The 18,990-nt window shown below is 63.5% G+C and overlaps 1 protein-coding gene across 3 annotated transcripts; it reads left to right on the forward strand.

Annotated features, from left to right (window-relative positions):
• Window positions 1–2,599: 2,599 nt before the first annotated feature.
• Window positions 2,600–17,877, forward strand: NRBP2 (nuclear receptor binding protein 2). Of its 3 annotated transcripts, XM_036281279.1 has the most exons (18): window positions 2,600–2,848; window positions 3,220–3,342; window positions 3,432–3,533; window positions 3,637–3,726; window positions 3,924–3,964; window positions 4,076–4,170; window positions 4,281–4,304; window positions 4,375–4,458; window positions 4,530–4,585; window positions 4,680–4,775; window positions 5,774–5,906; window positions 6,021–6,123; window positions 6,237–6,287; window positions 6,362–6,497; window positions 17,193–17,246; window positions 17,354–17,417; window positions 17,524–17,579; window positions 17,664–17,877. In XM_036281279.1, exons 1-18 carry the CDS (start codon window positions 2,726–2,728, stop codon window positions 17,727–17,729), a joined length of 1,497 nt encoding a protein of 498 aa, XP_036137172.1. In that variant the 5' UTR covers window positions 2,600–2,725; the 3' UTR covers window positions 17,730–17,877. The 3 variants fall into 3 exon arrangements, with proteins under 3 accessions (XP_036137172.1, XP_036137173.1, XP_036137171.1); XM_036281280.1 differs by lacking the exon at window positions 17,524–17,579 and having other exon boundaries at window positions 2,725–2,848; window positions 17,664–17,720; XM_036281278.1 differs by having other exon boundaries at window positions 2,725–2,848; window positions 3,432–3,964.
• Window positions 17,878–18,990: the final 1,113 nt, after the last annotated feature.

The raw sequence follows: 18,990 nt of genomic DNA on the forward strand, positions 1-18,990 counted from the left end.
GTTTTTATCATGACTTATTCTGCTGCTCTGTCTTCCGAATGTTCAATGTGTTTTTATTTCATAGCACATTGGCAGGTAACCCTCCCTGATAAACTCTGATGCACTTAGAACAAAAAACTCTTTCCCTGGCTGGTTTGGCTCAGTAGTTAGAGGGTCGGCCCGGGGACTGAAGGGTTCTGGGTTCTGTGCTGGTCAAGGGCACATACCTGGGTTCTAGGTTTGATCCCCAGTTTCGGTCGTGCAGGAGGCAACCAATTGATGTGTGTCTCTCACATCGATGTTTCTCTTTCTTTCCCACCCTCCCTCCCTCCTTTCCGTCCATTCTATCTAATGCATATATCAAGGGGGAAATATCCTCGTGTGAGGATTAACAAAAAACACACAAAAAACTCTTTTTCTCAGCATTTCAGCCTATCACACTGAGGTGCATACATTACTTTGTATATTCCAATTTTTATAAAATGCCTTTCTTTTGATTATGAATTCATTGATCCTTTTTTGTGCTAATTCATTCGTCATCAATTCTGTGTTTTGTTACCTCACTGCTTTCAATTTAGGGTCCCCCTGCTGTGGCCATCCATCCCACCCCTCTGCTGGGCAAATGCCCAGGGTGGTTGTCTCGTGGTGCAGCTCCTCCTAGTAGAAACTATGACATTTACAATTTGCAAAGAAATGTTTATGTATGAATTTGATTTCACATATTTGAATGTTCATCCACAAAACTGTATATCCTCATAGTACACATCAAAGATTAAATGAGGAAAATAAGTATGGAAAAGCTAGGACAGACAACATAGAACCGTGTCTCAGAACAGTCTCTGAACTGTTGCGGTTGGGTCATGCTCAGAGCCTCCCGGATGAGGCTAGAACGTCAGTCGTTGATTGGACAGGTCTAGTTGGGGCAGGTGAGTGACATTTTGCAGGCTTGCCCTGGAGCAAGATGGAAACCTGGAGCAGAGGAACAGCAGCTGCAGTGGCCTGTGACCATGCTGGTCCTGAAAGGGGTCAAATGCTGGGATGCTGAAGGCCGGGAAAAAGAAGGTGTCCCAAGGGACTTTGAGAGACCACTGGGGCTGAAGGCCATTGCACAGAGATGGAGAAGCAGGGGTTCCGTGTTGAAGTTACATGTGAGAGGAGGCAAGCACGCGTCCTCTTCTTTCTGTCTAAAAAGAGAACATGAAGCGTAGGTGAGGAATCAGCTGGTGTGACCAGGAGGAGGCCATGAGAAGTGGGGGTTGTGGGGTAAAGGGGGATTTAGATGAGAATTCTAGAGCTGGTCCCTTGTTAATGTGGCTGGAGGCAGTGGTGTGGAGAGCCTCCTGGGAAAAGGGGGCTACATGTGAGTTGGGCTGGGGCACCCCCCATGGCTCCACTGTTCCAGGGTAAGGGAAAGCACTGAACCAGCGGCCAATGGGAGGTTTGGGGTCATAAATAAGTCAACAGGCAGCCTGTTTGTGTAGCTTTTTGTTACCTTCACTGACTCTCCCAGGTACTCCGTGCGCTGCCCTCCCAGCCGCCCGGTCCCAGGCATTCCCCCAGCCCCCAAGGGAGCAACCCCAGGCCGAGTGGGCTGCCCCAGACCCCACTCCACACAGGGTCCACGCTAGGTCCACGCTAGGGGGAAGCCCGGGTTCCCGGACGTGCGTGACAGAGCTGGGTAGGGAAGCGGTGCGGGAGAACGCGCAACTCCAAGAGCGGGGCTGGGGCGGTTCCCGCGACCCCTAGCCGGGCCCGGTCCGCGCAGGCCCCAGGGCGACCCCGACGGACGCAGCTCCAGGCCGCGCTAAACCCCGTGAGGCCGGGCTGCTCGGTTCGCGTGGGTCCGGGGACCCCCTCTGGAGAGGCCCTGGCCTGGAGAAGCAGGAGGCCGGCCCCGGACCACGCCACTCCAGCGCGCGCCGCCGGGTGGGCGGAGCCCTAGGCAGGGTTGGGCGGGGCCCCGTGTCAGACAGAGCTTGAGGGCGGAGGCTTGTCCGCGGAGAGGCCCGAGCGGGGCGGGGCCGAGCGGGGCGGGGCTGAGCGTGAGCCAGAGGTAGGCGGGGCTGCGGGGCTCCGGGACCCCGCAGGGCCTGGCCGGGGCACCGAGAGCCCGCAGTTAGACGGCCTAGTTCGGCGCACGACCGTACATGGGACGGGTGCGCGTTTGGCCGGGGGGATCTCGGGGAGCGGCGTTGACAGGACAGGTGAGGCCTAAGCCGGGGCGGGGCCTGAGAGGCGGGCCTTGGCCTGGGTGGGCGGGGCCTATCGCGAGGTCGACCTAACAGGGGGCGGAGCTTTGTCCGGCGGGGTTTAAGGTTGGAGGCTCGCGCGGCGGGAGTCTCGGGACCGGCGTCGCGCGGCGGGCCTTAGCCCGGGATGGACGGGGCCTAGGGCGGGGCGGGGCGGGGCTTCTGTGGGGCGGGGCCCTGGTCGGGCGTGGCTCGAGGGGGGGCCCGGCGGGAGCCCGGCCGCAGACGCCGACAGGCGGGGCCTTCTCCCGCCGCCGCGCGGGCTCAGCCCAACGCGGGGAAGCTCCACTCGGGCTCTAGTCCGAGGAGGCGGCTCCGGAGGGGCGGGCAGGCTCCACCTCTCGGGGCGCGCGCCCGCGCCGCCCAATTCCCGGAGCCCAGGTCGTGGCTCAAGGCGGCGGCGGCTCCGCTCCTGGCTAGGTGTCTGTGCGCGGGGCCGGGGCGGGCGGCGGCGGCGGCGGAGAGCACGGAGGACGGCGGCCTGGGCCTGCCGAGCCATGGCGGCCCCGGAGCCGGCGCCCAGGCGGGGCCGGGAGCGGGAGAGGGAGGACGAGAGCGAAGATGAGAGCGACATCCTGGAAGAAAGCCCGTGCGGCCGCTGGCAGAAACGGCGGGAGCAGGTGGGAACGACGCGGGCGGGTGCGGGGGTCGTTGGGGGAGTGGGAGGCCCGAAGCCTCTCCGCGGCCTCAGTAGGCGACCCCCTTCTTGCACCCCTTTGGCCTGGCCCCCATGTCCTGGTGAGGAACCCTTATTCCCCAATGACCAGTCTGGCAGGACCACATCCCCCTGCCCCTGGGGACCATCCTCAACCCCCTGCAACCTGCTTCAGATCCCTTCAGCCCAGCCCCTGGATGCCCTCGGGTTCCCCCCAGAGCGGGCTGGGGACTCCATTGCTGGCTTGGGCCCGTGGGAAGGGTGTAGGCAGAGATTGAGCTCCCACTGCCTCCCCTAACACCTGCCAGCACAGTCATATCCCCACCCCACCACCAGGTGAACCAGGGGAACATGCCGGGGGTCCAGAGCACCTTCCTGGCCATGGACACGGAGGAGGGAGTGGAGGTGGTGTGGAACGAGCTGCACTTCAGCGACAGAAAGGCCTTCTCTGCACACGAGGTGAGGCCTGGGCATACCCTCCCACTCCCCCGTCCCCCCCACCCGACCTCTTGTGACCATCTCGTGACCGCACCCCCCCAACTTCCCAGGAGAAGATCCAGACCATGTTTGAACAGCTGGTGCTGGTTGACCACCCCAACATCGTAAAGCTGCACAAGTATTGGCTGGATGCCTCCGAGGCCCGCGCAAGGGTGAGCCACAGGCACAACAGGGGCGGGCGCGGCACCAGCGGGTGGGGCGGCAGTGGGCACCCGCCCATAGTTGGTAGAGCCGGAGAGCCCGTCCACCCCACAGGTCATCTTCATCACAGAGTATGTGTCCTCGGGCAGCCTCAAGCAGTTCCTCAAAAAGACCAAGAAGAACCACAAGGCCATGAACGCCCGGGTATGGAGAGTGAGCGGGGGCGGCGTCGAGGACAGGACAGGGTCAGGGCGCCATCCGGGATGGAGATGGTGTGGGGCGCGGGGCGGCTTCGGGGGACAGGAACGGGGTTGAGCAGGGGTGGGGGAGCGGTTGCGGTGGGGACACCACAGGCCCAGCCGCCTCTCCCCGCCGGTCCGACGGAGTGCGTCCGCTGCCAGGCCTGGAAGCGCTGGTGCACGCAGATCCTGTCCGCGCTCAGGTGAGGGCCTGGGCTTGCCCATGCACCCTCCCTCCCGCCCCCAGCTGCGTCCGGCCTCCCGGCACCCCCTGACCTGGCTCCACCTGCTCTCCCCCTCCCCTCGCCCCGCAGCTTTCTACACGCCTGCAGCCCCCCCATCATCCATGGGAACCTGACTAGCGACACCATCTTCATACAGCACAACGGCCTCATCAAGATCGGCTCCGGTGCGGGCGGGGAGGGGGGCGGGGCTGGGGGACCCGCGGGAACCCAGGGAAGAGGACACTCGACTTTTCATCACATTGACCCCGCTCTTTCTTCCCCGTGCCCCCTGCAGTGTGGCACCGCATCTTCTCCAATGGTGCGTGGGGACCCTGGGGGATGGAGGACTGTGGAGAAGTCCCTTCCACTCATCTCTGCGCTTGCCCTAGCTCTTCCGGATGATCTCCGAAGCCCCATCCACGCCGAGCGGGAGGAACTGCGGAACCTGCACTTCTTCCCCCCAGAGTATGGCGGTGAGTGCAGGAGGCCCCTCCCTCAGCGCCGCATCTGCCCCACCCGTCCTGACTCACTGTCCCTCTTTCAGAGGTTGCTGACCGCACCGCCGTGGACATCTTCTCCTTTGGGATGTGTGCGCTGGAGGTACCGCCCCATGGCATCCTAGCCCCCTCCCAGCTGCCCGCCCCCATCTCACCTGTGCCGCACCTTCTGGTGCCTGACCTGGCCCTGCCCCCAGATGGCTGTGCTGGAGATCCAGGCCAATGGAGACACCCGGGTTACAGAGGAGGCCATCGCCCGTGCCAGGCACTCACTAAGCGACCCTAACATGCGGGTAAGCAGTTTGCCTGCTCTCCGGGTAGGACTGGTGAAGTGTTTCCCTTAGGCCTGGAGGTGCATCAAGTCAGTGCTGCTGAGGCATGTGAGGTCCCCTCTCCACAAGGGCCCCCCTATCAAGAGGGCCTTACCTGAAGTGCATGTTGAGTTCCAGGCCTGAAGGCTCTAAGGGCACATTTTAAGGTCAGGGAAACCAGAGACATAGTGTGTAGGCACTATTGTGATGCCCATTTTATAGATAAAGAAACTGAGGCTCAGAGAGGCTAGGTACTTTACCCAAGGCTCTAGAGTAAGTAGTAGAACCAGTGTTTGCATCAGGTCTGCCTAACTCCATGTCCTTGCCTTTAAGCTTTCAGGGAACAGGCTAGAAGTGATGTGGCCCCAGCTTGTGCAGAGGGGACACGTGGTGGGCAGCAGGATGGGCAAAGGGAGTATGGGATGAAAGCTGCATCCACAGCCTCGATGACCAGAGTCGAGGGGCTATCTGGCTTAACCACATGCCTCTGAGGATGGGGGAGGGACGTGATGGGGCCTGGATGTGGCTGGTGGGAAGGTGGAGCCAAGGTAGACAAGAGAAGCAGGCTGTGCAAGACATGGATGGGGGTGTGGGGAGGGACCCATCAAGGTCACCTCCACAGTTGGGCCTGAGCTGAAGCACCCAGAAGAGAGGCAGGCTGTGGTAGGCCACACGACCTCGGAGTCTGGGCTGATCCACTGGTACTCCAGGGACTTTCTCTGTGAACTGGGAGGCAGTGTGTGCGCCCCACCCCGGATTTTTGTGAGGGTTGAAGGAAGTTCTTGGCCTGGGGCCTGACTGTCCTGTTTGTAGGATCAGGTCCTGGCTGCTAACAATACCTCTCCCTATGCACATTCCTGCATGAAGGCTCCATGGGAGTTGGACTCCTGTGGTCTGGGGACTTGAGGGCTTCTTCTCCTCACACTGTGGGGCCAAAGCAGAGACCCCATGAACTTCGCCCTCTTCTTTCTCACCCCCAGGAGTTCATCCTCTCCTGCCTAGCCCGAGACCCTGCCCACAGGCCCTCTGCCCACAACCTCCTCTTCCACCGTGTGCTCTTCGAGGTGCACTCGCTGAAGCTCCTGGCAGCTCACTGCTTCATCCAGCACCAGTGTGAGGGGCAGGTGGTCTGTGGGTGGGTCAAGGGCCTGGGGTTGGGATAAGGAAGGGGGCCCTGCAGGACCCGCGGCTCAGGGTTCGCCACCCTGAGTGCTCCTGTGGCTGCAGACCTCATGCCTGAGAACGTGGTGGAAGAGAAGACCAAGTCAATGGACCTGCACGCGGTCCTGGCAGAGATCTCCCGGCCCCCCCGGCCCCCCGTACAGTGGCGGTGAGCAGCTACCACCCCAAGGCCTCCCTTTTCCACCTGGCTGGTTTCAGTCCTGCCCCACTGGCAGGGCAGGCTGGACAGCCACCCTCATGTGCTTCTCATACCTGTGCCAGGTACTCCGAGGTCTCCTGCATGGAGCTGGACAAATTCATAGAGGACGTCAGGTGAGAGCTAGAGTGGGGTTGGGAAGTGAGTGACTGCCAGGCCTGAGCCCCCAGACATCCCAGTGTGTCCCCAGAAACGGGATCTACCCACTGATGAACTTTGCTGCTGCTCGGCCCCTGGGGCTTCCCCGCGTGCTAGCCCCACCCCCAGAGGAGGCCCAGAAGGCCAAGACCCCGACGCCAGAACCCTTTGACTCGGAGACAAGAAAGGTGAACCCCTCATCCTGTTGTCCACTGCCCAGTGGGGTACCCTTCATGTGCCTCGGCTTTGAGTGCCCCTAGCCCAGCTCTCCCCCAGGCTGCCAGAAACCAGGTCCTGGCTGACCCCTCTATGGAGGTTGGGAGGTGTTAAGAGAAGCTGGGACACCCCCATTCCTAGAGACTCCTTGCCCCCTACAGACAGCCCCCTTCCACTCCTTGTTGCCTGTCTCCATGCAAGCTGCCTCCTGATGCCACCTGCTCCAAAAGCCTTTGTCTGGGAATCTCATCTCCCCCTAACCCTCTCTGATCCTACCCCTTTGGCTTGCTGGCTGCCTCTCCGATATTTGTGTCCTGGGGCCTGCTCCAAGGCCTCCTCCTTGGCATTGTGTTTTCCCAGCCCTGCCTCCTGCAAGGTCTCCTCCTGGTCAGGTCCTCTCTCTCCCTTTCCATGTCCACACCAGCTGGGCTCCAGACGCTTTGGCTTTGCCCTGTGTGCATCTCCATGGTCACTGCCAAGATCTGGGCCCCCTCCATTCCATACCTGGATGCTCCTCCAGTCCCTCCCCACCCCAGCCTCCATTCCCACCTGGATGCTCTCCAGTCTCTCCCCACCCCAGCCTCCATTCCCACCTGGATGCTCTCCAGTCCCTCCCCACCCCAGCCTCCATTCCCACCTGGATGCTCCTCCAGTCTCTCCCCACCCCAGCCTCCTTCCCCACCTGGATGCTCTTCAGTCCCTCCCCAACCAGCCTCCATTCCCACCTGGATGCTCTCCAGTCCCCTCCCAACCCCAGACTCTTCCCCACCTGGATGCTCTCCAGTCCCTCCCCACCCCAGACTCCATTCCCACCGCGATGCTCTCCAGTCCCTCCCCACCAGCCTCCATTCCACTGGGTGCTCCTCCAGTCTCTCCCCACCCCAGCCTCCTTCCCACCTGGATGCTCCTCCAGTCCCTCCCCACCCCCGCCGCCTTCCCCCCTGGATGCTCTCCAGTCCCTCCCCACCCAGCCTCCATTCCCACCGGATGCTCTCCAGTCCTGCCCCACCACCAGCCTCCCTCCCAACGGGTTGCTCTCCCGTCCCTCCCCACCCAGCCTCCTTCCCCACCTGGATGCTCTCCAGTCCCTCCCCCACCCCAGCCTCCATTCCCACCTGGATGGCTCTCAGGTCCCTCCCAACCCAGCCTCCTTCCCAACTGGATGCTCCTCCAGTCGCCTCCCCACCCCAGCCTCCCTTCCCACCTGGTATGCTCTCCAGTCCCTCCCCACACCAGCCTCCTACCCCACCTGGATGCTCTCCAGTCCCTCCCCACACCAGCCTCCATTCCCCACCTGGATTCTCCTCCAGTCCCTCCCCACACCAGCCTCCTTCCCCACCTGGATGCTCTCCAGTTCGCTCCCCACCCCAGCCTCCTTCCCCACCTGGATGCTCTCCAGTCGCTCCCCCCCAGCCTCCATCCCACTGGATGCTCTCCAGTCCCCTCCCACCTCAGCCTCCATTCCCACCTGGATGCTCCTCCAGTCGCTCCCCACCTCAGCCTCCATTCCCACCTGGATGCTCTCCAGTCCTCCCCACCCCCAGCCTCCATTCCCCACCTGGATGCTCTCTCAGTCCCCTCCCCACCCAGCCTCCATTCCCACCTGGATGCTCTCCAGTCCCTCCCACCCTCAGCCTCCATTCCCACCTGATGCTCCTCCAGTCGCTCCCCCACCCCAGCCTCCATTTCCACCTGGATGCTCTCCAGTCCCTCCCCACCCCAGCCTCCATTCCCCACCTGGATGCTCTCCAGTCCCTCCCCACCACCCAGCCTCATTCCACACCTGGATGCTCCTCCAGTCCCTCCCCACCCCAGCCTCCATTCCCACCTGGATGCTCTCCAGTCCCTCACCCACCCCAGCCTCCATTCCCACCTGGATGCTCCTCCAGTCCGCTCCCCACACCAGCCCCATTCCCACCTGGATGCTCTCCAGTCCCTCCCCCCCCTCCTCCATTCCCACCTGGATGCTCTCCAGTCCCTCCCCACCCCAGCCTCCATTCCCACCTGGATGCTCTCCAGTCCCTCCCCACCCCAGCCTCCATTCCCACCTGGATGCTCCTCCAGTCCCTCCCCACCCCAGCCTCCATTCCCACCTGGATGCTCTCCCGTCCCTCCCACCCCAGCCTCCATTCCCACCTGGATGCTCCTCCAGTCGCTCAACCACCCCAGCCTCCATTCCCACCTGGATGCTCTCCAGTCCCTCCCCACACCAGCCTCCTTCCCCACTGGCTCCTCCAGTCCCTCCCACACCCCAGCCTCCATTCCCACCTGGATGCTCTCCAGTCCCTCCCCACCCCAGCCTCCTTCCCCACCTGGATGCTCTCCAGTCCCTCCCCACCCCAGCCTCCATTCCCACCTGGATGCTCCCTCCAGTCGCTCCCCCCCCAGCCTCCATTCCCACCTGGAGCTCTCCAGTCCCTCCCCACCCAGCCTCCATTCCCACCTGGATGCTCTCCAGTCCCTCCCCCACCCCAGCCTCCATTCCCACCTGGATGCTCTCCAGTCCCTCCCACCCCAGCCTCCATTCCCACTGGATGCTCCTACAGTCGCTCCCCACCCCAGCCTCCATTCCCACCGGATTGCTCTCCAGCCATCCCACCCCAGCTCCATCCCACCTGGACTGCTCCTCCAGTCGCTCCCCACCCCAGCTCCATTCCCACCTGGATGCTCCTCCCGTCCTCCCCACACCAGCCTCCATTCCCACCTGGATGCTCCTCCAGTCCCTCCCACACCAGCCTCCATTCCCCACCTGGATGCTATCCAGTCCCTCCCCACCCCAGCCCCATCCCACCTGGTAGCTCTCCAGTCCCTCCCACACCAGCCTCCATTCCCACCTGGATGCTCCTCCAGTCCCTCCCCACCCTCAGCCTCCATTCCCACCTGGATGCTCCTCCAGTCCGCTCCCCACCCAGCCTCCCATTCCCTACCTGGGATGATCTCCAGTCCCTCCCACACCCAGCCTCCATTCCCCACCTGGATGCTCCTCCAGTCCCTCCCCCCCAGCCTCCATTCCCACCTGGATGCTCTCCAGTCCCTCCCACACCAGCCTCCATTCCCACCTGGATGCTCCTCCAGTCCCTCCCCACCCCAGCCTCCATTCCCACCTGGATGCTCCTCCAGTCCCTCCCACACCAGCCTCCATTCCCTACCTGGATGCTCTCCAGTCCCTCCCACACCAGCCTCCATTCCCACCTGGATGCTCCTCCAGTCCCTCCCACCCCAGCCTCCATTCCCACCTGGATGCTCTCCTAGTCCCCTCCGCACCCCAGCCTCCATTCCCACCTGGATGCTCCTCCAGTCCCTCCCCACCCCAGCCTCCATTCCCACCTGGATGCTCTCCAGTCCCTCCCCACCCAGCCTCCATTCCCACCTGGATGCTCCTCCAGTCCCTCCCCACCCCAGCCTCCATTCCAACCTGATGCTCCTCCAGTCCCTCCCACCCCAGCCTCCATTCCCACCTGGATGCTCCTCCAGTCCCTCCCACACCAGCCTCATTCCCACCTGGATGCTCCTCCAGTCCCTCCCCACACCAGCCTCCATTCCCACCTGGATGCTCCTCCAGTCCCTCCCACACCAGCTCTCATTCCCACCCTGGATGCTCCTCAGTCCCTCCCCACACCAGCCTCCATTCCCACCTGGATGCTCCTCCAGTCCCTCCCCACCCCAGCCTCCATTTCCACCTGGATGCTCTCCAGTCCCTCCGCACCCCAGCCTCCATTCCCCCCTGGATGCTCCTCCAGTCCTCCCCACCCCAGCCTCCATTCCCACCTGGATGCTCTCCAGTCCCTCCCCACCCCAGCCTCCATTCCCACCTGGATGCTCCTCCAGTCCCTCCCCACCCCAGCCTCCATTCCCACCTGGATGCTCTCCAGTCCCTCCCCACCCCAGCCTCCATTCCCACCTGGATGCTCCTCCAGTCCCTCCCCACCCAGCCTCCATTCCCACCTGGATGCTCTCCAGTCCCTCCAAACCAGCCTCCATTCCCACCTGGATGCTCCTCCAGTCCCTCCCCACACCAGCCTCCATTCCCACCTGGATGCTCCGCCAGTCCTCCCCACCCCCCCAGCCTCCATTCCCACCTGGATGCTCCTCCAGTCCCTCCCCACCCCAGCCTCCATTCCCACCTGGATGCTCTCCAGTCCCTCCCCCCCCCAGCCTCCATTCCCACCTGGATGCTCTCCAGTCCCTCCCCACCCCAGCCTCCATTCCCACCTGGATGCTCCTCCAGTCCCTCCCCACCCCAGCCTCCATTCCCACCTGGATGCTCCTCCAGTCCCTCCCACCCCAGCCTCCATTCCCCACCTGGATGCTCCTCCAGTCCCTCCCCACCCCAGCCTCCATTCCTACCTGGATGCTCTCCAGTCCCTCCCCACCCCAGCCTCCATTCCCACCTGGATGCTCCTCCAGTCGCTCCCCACCCCAGCCTCCATTCCCACCTGGATGCTCTCCAGTCCCTCCCCCACCCCAGCCTCCTTTCCCCACCTGGATGCTCTCCAGTCCCTCCCACACCAGCCTCCTTCCCCACCTGGATGCTCTCCAGTCCCTCCCCACACCAGCCTCCATTCCCACCTGGATTCTCCTCCAGTCCCTCCCCACACCAGCCTCCTTCCCCACCTGGATGCTCTCCAGTCGCTCCCCACCCCAGCCTCCATTCCCACCTGGATGCTCTCCAGTCCCTCCCACCCCAGCCTCCATTCCCACCTGGATGCTCTCCAGTCCCTCCCACCTCAGCCTCCATTCCCACCTGGATGCTCCTCCAGTCGCTCCCCACCCCAGCCTCCATTCCCACCTGGATGCTCTCCAGTCCCTCCCCACCCCAGCCTCCATTCCCCACCTGGATGCTCTCCAGTCCCTCCCACCCCAGCCTCCATTCCCACCTGGATGCTCTCCAGTCCCTCCCACCTCAGCCTCCATTCCCACCTGGATGCTCCTCCAGTCGCTCCCCCCCCCCCGCCTCCATTCCCACCTGGATGCTCTCCAGTCCCTCCCCACACCAGCCTCCATTCCCCACCTGGATGCTCTCCAGTCCCTCCCCACCCCAGCCTCCATTCCCACCTGGATGCTCCTCCATTCCCTCCCCACCCCCGCCTCCATTCCCACCTGGATGCTCTCCAGTCCCTCCCCACCCCAGCCTCCATTCCCACCTGGATGCTCCTCCAGTCGCTCCCCACCCCAGCCTCCATTCCCACCTGGATGCTCTCCAGTCCCTCCCCACCCCAGCCTCCATTCCCACCTGGATGCTCTCCAGTCCCTCCCCACCCCAGCCTCCATTCCCACCTGGATGCTCTCCAGTCCCTCCCCACCCCCCAGCCTCCATTCCCACCTGGATGCTCCTCCAGTCCCTCCCCACCCCAGCCTCCTATTCCCACCTGGATGCTCTCCAGTCTCTCCCCACCCCAGCCTCCATTCCACCTGGATGCTCTCCAGTCCCTCCCCACCCCAGCCTCCATTCCCACCCTGGATGCTCCTCCAGTCTCTCCCCACCCCAGCCTCCATTCCCACCTGGATGCTCTCCAGTCCCTCCCCACCCCAGCCTCCATTCCCACCTGGATGCTCCTCCAGTCCCTCCCCACCCCAGCCTCCATTCCCACCTGGATTCTCCTCCAGTCCCTCCCCACCCCAGCCTCCATTCCCACCCTGGATGCTCTCCAGTCTTCTCCCCACCCCAGCCTCCATTCCCACCTGGATGCTCTCCAGTCCCTCCCCACCCCCAGCCTCCATTCCCACCTGGATTCTCTCCAGTCCCTCCCCACCCCAGCACTCCATTCCCACCGGATGCTCTCCAGTCCCTCCCCACCCCAGCCTCCATTCCCACCTGGATGCTCTCCAGTCGCTCCCAACCCCAGCCTCCATTCCCACCTGGATGCCTCTCCAGTCCCTCCCCACCCCAGCTCCTTCCCCACCTGGATGCTCTCCAGTCCCTCCCCAACACCAGCCTCCTTCCCCACCTGGATGCTCTCCAGTCCCTCCCCACACCAGCCTCCATTCCCCACCTGGATTCTCCTCCAGTCCCCTCCCCACACCAGCCTCCTTCCCCACTGGAGGCTCCAGTCGCTTCCCCACCCCAGCTCCATTCCCACCTGGATGCTCTCCAGTCCCTCCCACCCCAGCCTCCATTCCCACCTGGATGCTCTCCAGTCCCTCCCACCTCACCCTCCCATTCCCACCTGGATGCTCCTCCAGTCGCTCCCACCCCAGCCTCCATTCCCACCTGGATGCTCTCCAGTCCCTCCCCACCCCAGCCTCCATTCCCCACTGGATGCTCTCCAGTCCCTCCCCACCCCAGCCTCCATTCCCACCTGGATGCTCTCCTGTCCCTCCCACCTCAGCCTCCATTCCCACCTGGATGCTCCTCCAGTCGCTCCCCACCCCAGCCTCCATTCCCACCTGGATGCTCCTCCAGTCTCTCCCCACCCCAGCCTCCATTCCCACCTGGATGCTCTCCAGTCCCTCCCCACCCCAGCCTCCATTCCCACCTGGATTCTCCTCCAGTCCCTCCCCACCCCAGCCTCCATTCCCACCTGGATGCTCTCCCGTCCCTCCCCACCCCAGCCTCCATTCCCACCTGGTTTGCTCTCCAGTCGCTCCCCACCCCAGCCTCCATTCCCACCTGGATGCTCTCCAGTCCCTCCCCACCCCAGCCTCCTTCCCCACCTGGATGCTCTCCAGTCCCTCCCCACACCAGCCTCCTTCCCCACCTGGATGCTCTCCAGTCCCTCCCCACACCAGCCTCCATTCCCACCTGGATTCTCCTCCAGTCCCTCCCCACCCCAGCCTCCTTCCCCACCTGGATGCTCTCCAGTCGCTCCCCACCCCAGCCTCCATTCCCACCTGGATGCTCTCCAGTCCCTCCCACCCCAGCCTGCATTCCCACCTGGATGCTCTCCAGTCCCTCCCCACCCCAGCCTCCATTCCCCACCTGGATGCTCTCCAGTCCCTCCCCACCCCAGCCTCCATTCCCACCTGGATGCTCTCCAGTCCCTCCCCACCCCAGCCTCCATTCCCCACCTGGATGCTCTCCAGTCCCTCCCCACCCCAGCCTCCATTCCCACCTGGATGCTCTCCAGTCCCTCCCACCCCCAGCCTCCATCCCACCTGGATGCTCCTCCAGTCGCTCCCCACCCCAGCCTCCATTCCCACCTGGATGCTCTCCAGTCCCTCCCCACCCCAGCCTCCATTCCCCACCTGGATGCTCTCCAGTCCCTCCCCACCCCAGCCTCCCTTCCCACCTGGATGCTCCTCCAGTCCCTCCCCACCCCAGCCTCCATTCCCACCTGGATGCTCTCCAGTCCCTCCCCACCCCAGCCTCCATTCCCACCTGGATGCTCCTCCAGTCGCTCCCCACCCCAGCCTCCATTCCCACCTGGATGCTCTCCAGTCCCTCCCCACCCAGCCTCCATTCCCACCTGGATGCTCTCCAGTCCCTCCCCACCCCCAGCCTCCATTCCCACCTGGATGCTCTCCAGTCCCTCCCCACCCCAGCCTCCATTCCCACCTGGATGCTCCTCCAGTCCCTCCCCACCCCAGCCTCCATTCCCACCTGGATGCTCTCCAGTCCCTCCCCACCCCAGCCTCCATTCCCACCTGGATGCTCCTCCAGTCGCTCCCCACCCCAGCCTCCATTCCCACCTGGATGCTCCTCCAGTCCCTCCCCACCCCAGCCTCCTTCCCACCTGGATGCTCTCCAGTCCCTCCCACACCCCAGCCTCCATTCCCACCTGGATGCTCCAGTCCCCTCCCCCACCCCAGCCTCATTCCCACCTGGATGCTCTCAGCCCCTCCCCACCCCAGCCTCCATTCCCACCTGGCTGCTCCTCCAGCGCTCCCCACCCAGCTCCATTCCCACCTGGATGCTCTCCAGTCCCTCCCCACCCCAGCCTCCATTCCCACCTGGATGCCTCTCCAGTCCCTCCCCACCCCAGCTTCCATTCCCACCTGGATGCTCTCCAGTCCCTCCCCACCCCAGCCTCCCATCCCACCTGGATGCTCCTCCAGTCCCTCCCCCACCCCAGCCTCCATTCCCACAGGATGCTCCCTGTCCCTCCCCACCCCAGCCTCAATTCCACCTGGATGCTCTCCAGTCCCTCCCACACACAGCCTCCATTCCCTACCTGGATGCTCTCCAGTCCCTCCCACACCAGCCTCCATTCCCACCTGGATGCTCCTCCAGTCCCTCCCCACCCCAGCCTCCATTCCCACCTGGATGCTCTCCAGTCCCTCCGCACCCCAGCCTCCATTCCCACCTGGATGCTCCTCCAGTCCCTCCCCACCCCAGCCTCCATTCCCACCTGGATGCTCTCCAGTCCCTCCCCACCCCAGCCTCCATTCCCACCTGGATGCTCCTCCAGTCCCTCCCCACCCCAGCCTCCATTCCCACCTGGATGCTCTCCAGTCCCTCCCCACCCCAGCCTCCATTCCCACCTGGATGCTCTCCAGTCCCTCCCACACCAGCCTCCATTCCCACCTGGATGCTCCTCCAGTCCCTCCCCACACCAGCCTCCATTCCCACCTGGATGCTCCTCCAGTCCCTCCCCACCCCAGCCTCCATTCCCACCTGGATGCTCCTCCAGTCCCTCCCACACCAGCCTCCATTCCCACCTGGATGCTCCTCCAGTCCCTCCCCACCCCAGCCTCCATTCCCACCTGGATGCTCTCCAGTCCCTCCCACACCAGCCTCCATTCCCACCTGGATGCTCTCCAGTCCCTCCCACACCAGCCTCCATTCCCACCTGGATGCTCCTCCAGTCCCTCCCCACCCCAGCCTCCATTCCCACTGGATGCTCCTCCAGTCCCTCCCAACCCCAGCCTCCATTCCCACCTGGATGCTCTCCAGTCCCTCCCACCCCAGCCTCCATTCCCACCTGGATGCTCTCCAGTCCCTCCCCCCCCAGCCTCCATTCCCACCTGGATGCTCCTCCAGTCCCTCCCCACCCCAGCCTCCATTCCCACCTGGATGCTCCTCAGTCCCTCCCACCCCCAGCCTCCATTCCCACCTGGATGCTCCTCAGTCCCTCCCCACCCCAGCCTCCATTCCCACCTGGATGCTCCTCCAGTCCCTCCCCACCCCAGCCTCCATTCCCTACCTGGATGCTCCTCCAGTCCCTCCCCACCCAGCCTCCATTCCACCTGGAGCTCTCCAGTCCCTCCCCACCCCAGCCTCCATTCCCACCTGGATGCTCCTCCAGTCCCTCCCCACCCCAGCCTCCATTCCTACCTGGATGCTCCTCCAGTCCCTCCCCACCCCAGCCTCCATTCCCACCTGGATGCTCTCCAGTCCCTCCCCACCCCAGCCTCCATTCCCACCTGGATGCTCCTCCAGTCCCTCCCCACCCCAAGCCTCCATTCCTACCTGGATGCTCCTCCGTCCCTCCCCACCCAGCCTCCATTCCCACCTGGATGCTCTCCAGTCCCTCCCCACCCCAGCCTCCATTCCCACCTGGATGCTCCTTCCAGTCCCTCCCCACCCAGCCTCCATTCCCACCTGGATTCTCTCCAGTCCCTCCCACACCAGCCTCCATTCCCACCTGGATGCTCTCCAGTCCCTCCCCACCCCAGCCTCCATTCCCACCTGGATGCTCTCCAGTCTCTCCCCACCCCAGCCTCCATTCCCACCTGGATGCTCCTCCAGTCCCTCCCCACCCCAGCCTCCATTCCCCACCTGGATGCTCCTCCAGTCTCTCCCCACCCCAGCCTCCATTCCCCACCTTGATGCTCCTACAGTCTCTCCCCACCCCAGCCTCCATTCCCCCCTGGATGCTCTCCAGTCCCTCCCCACCCCAGCCTCCATTCCCCACCTGGATGCTCCTCCAGTCTCTCCCCACCCCAGCCTCCATTCCCCACCTTGATGCTCCTACAGTCTCTCCCCACCCCAGCCTCCATTCCCACCTGGATGCTCTCCAGTCCCTCCCCACCCCAGCCTCCATTCCTACCTGGATGCTCTCCAGTCCCTCCCCACCCAGCCTCCATTCCCACCTGGATGCTCTCCAGTCCCTCCCCACCCCAGCCTCCATTCCCCACCTGGATGCTCCTCCAGTCTCTCCCCACCCCAGCCTCCATTCCCACCTGGATGCTCTCCAGTCCCTCCCCACCCCAGCCTCCATTCCCACCTGGATGCTCTCCAGTCCCTCCCCACCCCAGCCTCCATTCCCACCTGGATGCTCTCCAGTCCCTCCCCACCCCAGCCTCCATTCCCTACCTGGATGCTCTCTAGTCCCTCCCCACCCCAGCCTCTTTCCTCACCTGGATGCTCCTACAGTCTCTCCCCACCCCAGCCTCCATTCCCACCTGGATGCTCTCCAGTCCCTCCCCACCCCGGCCTCCTTCCTCGAGGCTCCTCTCCACACTGCAGCCAGAATTTGTGTCCTAACAGCCACAGCTGCCCACAGAGATCGTGGGGATCCTCAGCCTGCTGTCCTCTGGTGTCCTGTGCTTCTGCTGACTCTGTCTTCCCCTGCTTCCCACAGCTCCCTCTTAGTTCAGGTGTTCTCTCCACCTGTGAAAACTCCTGTTCATCCTTCAGTGAGAGGTGCCTTCTAGGCTCCCCATAGAGATTGTCCCCATTTCCAATCCTTACTGCCCCTCTGGGCCCTTTGAGGTACATCTGCTCTTGCTCCTCAGTTGCTGAGTATGAGCCTTTGTGGGTGACCTTGGGCTCCCACCACCCCTAGGTGATCCAGATGCAGTGTAACCTGGAGAGAAGTGAGGACAAGGCACGCTGGCATGTGAGCAGGGCCCCAGGCTGGGCAAACGGAGCATACGGTGGGGGAGGGGAGCGGAGGGGAGGGGTGGGGCGGACTGCGGAGCCGACCTTGCCCTCCTGCCTTCCCAGCTCACTCTGCTTCTGGTGCTGGAGGACCGGCTGCACCGGCAACTCACTTACGACCTGCTCCCAAGTAGGCTGGGCAGGGACCTGGATGGGGACCCTGGGCCCGGGTGGGCTCGGGTGGCGCGGTAGCCTCATGCCTCGCCCCCCATGCCCCTGCCTGCGCCCTGCCACAGCCGACAGCGCCCAGGACCTCGCCGCTGAGCTCGTGCACTACGGCTTTGTCCACGAGGTGTGCAGGTCGGGCATGGCCAGGCTGGGAGGGCAAAAGGTGGGCCGAGCCCTGTCCCCCCCATGCCAACCTCCCGCCCTGCAGGATGACCGGACTAAGCTGGCTGCCTTCCTGGAGAGCACCTTCCTCAAGTACCGCGGAGCTCAGTGACCGGGCGCCTGGCGGCCCCCCTGGGGAAGCTGGGTGCCAAGGGTCTGGGATCAGGGCTGCCTTCTGCCTGTGTGCCTCGGGGCTGAGGACCAAACGCCTGCTAGTGAGGAGCGTCCATCTGCCTTGCACAGCTGCTGAGAGGCCCTGGTGTGGGGGTGAGGGGGGTGGGGTGGGCCCACCAGGGAGCCCATCAGTGGGGTGGGGGAGGTGACCAGGCCACACACATCCTTAGGACCAGGACTCCTCACCCAGCCCTTCCTCCGCAGCTCAGCGTTCCTTTCCATGTCCTCCATTTGCTGGCCCGGAGGCTCACCCAGCTCCCAAGCTGTCTGGTCAGTGGCTGAGCCCTCCAAATGGGGGAGGCTGCCCTTCAGGGAGCCACTGTTGGGGGGCACCACAGACCCACACAAGGACCCCCACCTCCAGTCAGTGGTAAGGCACCTGCAGGCGTCAGGTGGGCGCAGGGTACTGAGCAGGACCATGACCTGGCGGGAGAAGCAGGCGGCAGACACCGCCTCTGTTCCCAGCACCGTGTGGTCTTGCACCCCATCCGATGTCTACTGCAGACCCACCCCGGAGCCCCTCTGAGTTTGCACTGCTCTGAGGCTGGGGCCAGCTCTCCTTCTGTAAACACTCCTCTGGCCCCTGCAGCCCCCTCCAAAGGGCTCTTTTCTCTCCCATCTTCCCTGGCCTGGAGGAGTCAGGTCAGATTTCCTTCCTACTCCTCACTGTGTCTCCTCCAAACTAACCACCCCTCCAGTGACCTCCGTCACCGCCTCCCATGGCAGCTGCCTCCCAGGGTCCTGCCCCCCCCCATTGCCCTGGACTCAGTTCTCTTGGGTCACCTCCCCTCCGTGTTCTAATGTAAACACTCTCGAACATTTTTAATTGCATGTATACATTTAGTGCACTCATCGGGGTTCATTTTAAGCGCTTCAAATGCCAAACTGAGAAAGCTCACCACTGTATCAGCTGCCTATTGCTGCTACAATAATTTACCACAAATTTAGTGGCTTAAAACCACCCAATTTATTATGGTTCTGTAGGTCAGAAGTCTGGCCCAGGTCTCATCAGACTAAAACCAAGGCATTAGTCAGCTGCACTTCTTTCTGGGAATTCTAGGGGAGAATCCGGTTCCTGCTCCTTCAGGTTGGTGTTTGGCTTGTGGTGTCAGGCACTGCGCAGTGCTGGACACTGGCGCTGGGCAGGAATTAATTTCCTGGCGGTGGTCGGGCCAAGGTCCCCGTGGCTGGCCTGCTGC

Source organism: Molossus molossus, unplaced genomic scaffold (assembly GCF_014108415.1).
Source record: "Molossus molossus isolate mMolMol1 unplaced genomic scaffold, mMolMol1.p scaffold_m16_p_33, whole genome shotgun sequence".
Lineage (NCBI taxonomy): Eukaryota > Metazoa > Chordata > Mammalia > Chiroptera > Molossidae > Molossus > Molossus molossus.

Excerpts from the sequence above, each read along its gene's own strand:
- NRBP2 (XM_036281278.1), top strand. The coding sequence starts at position 2,726 with ATGGCGGCCCCGGAGCCGGCGCCCAGGCGGGGCCGGGAGCGGGAGAGG. Across the intron at positions 17,247-17,353 it reads AGGACAAGGCACGCTGGCAT|CTCACTCTGCTTCTGGTGCT; the intron begins GTGAGCAGGGCC and ends CTGCCTTCCCAG. Across the intron at positions 17,418-17,523 it reads CACTTACGACCTGCTCCCAA|CCGACAGCGCCCAGGACCTC; the intron begins GTAGGCTGGGCA and ends GCCCTGCCACAG.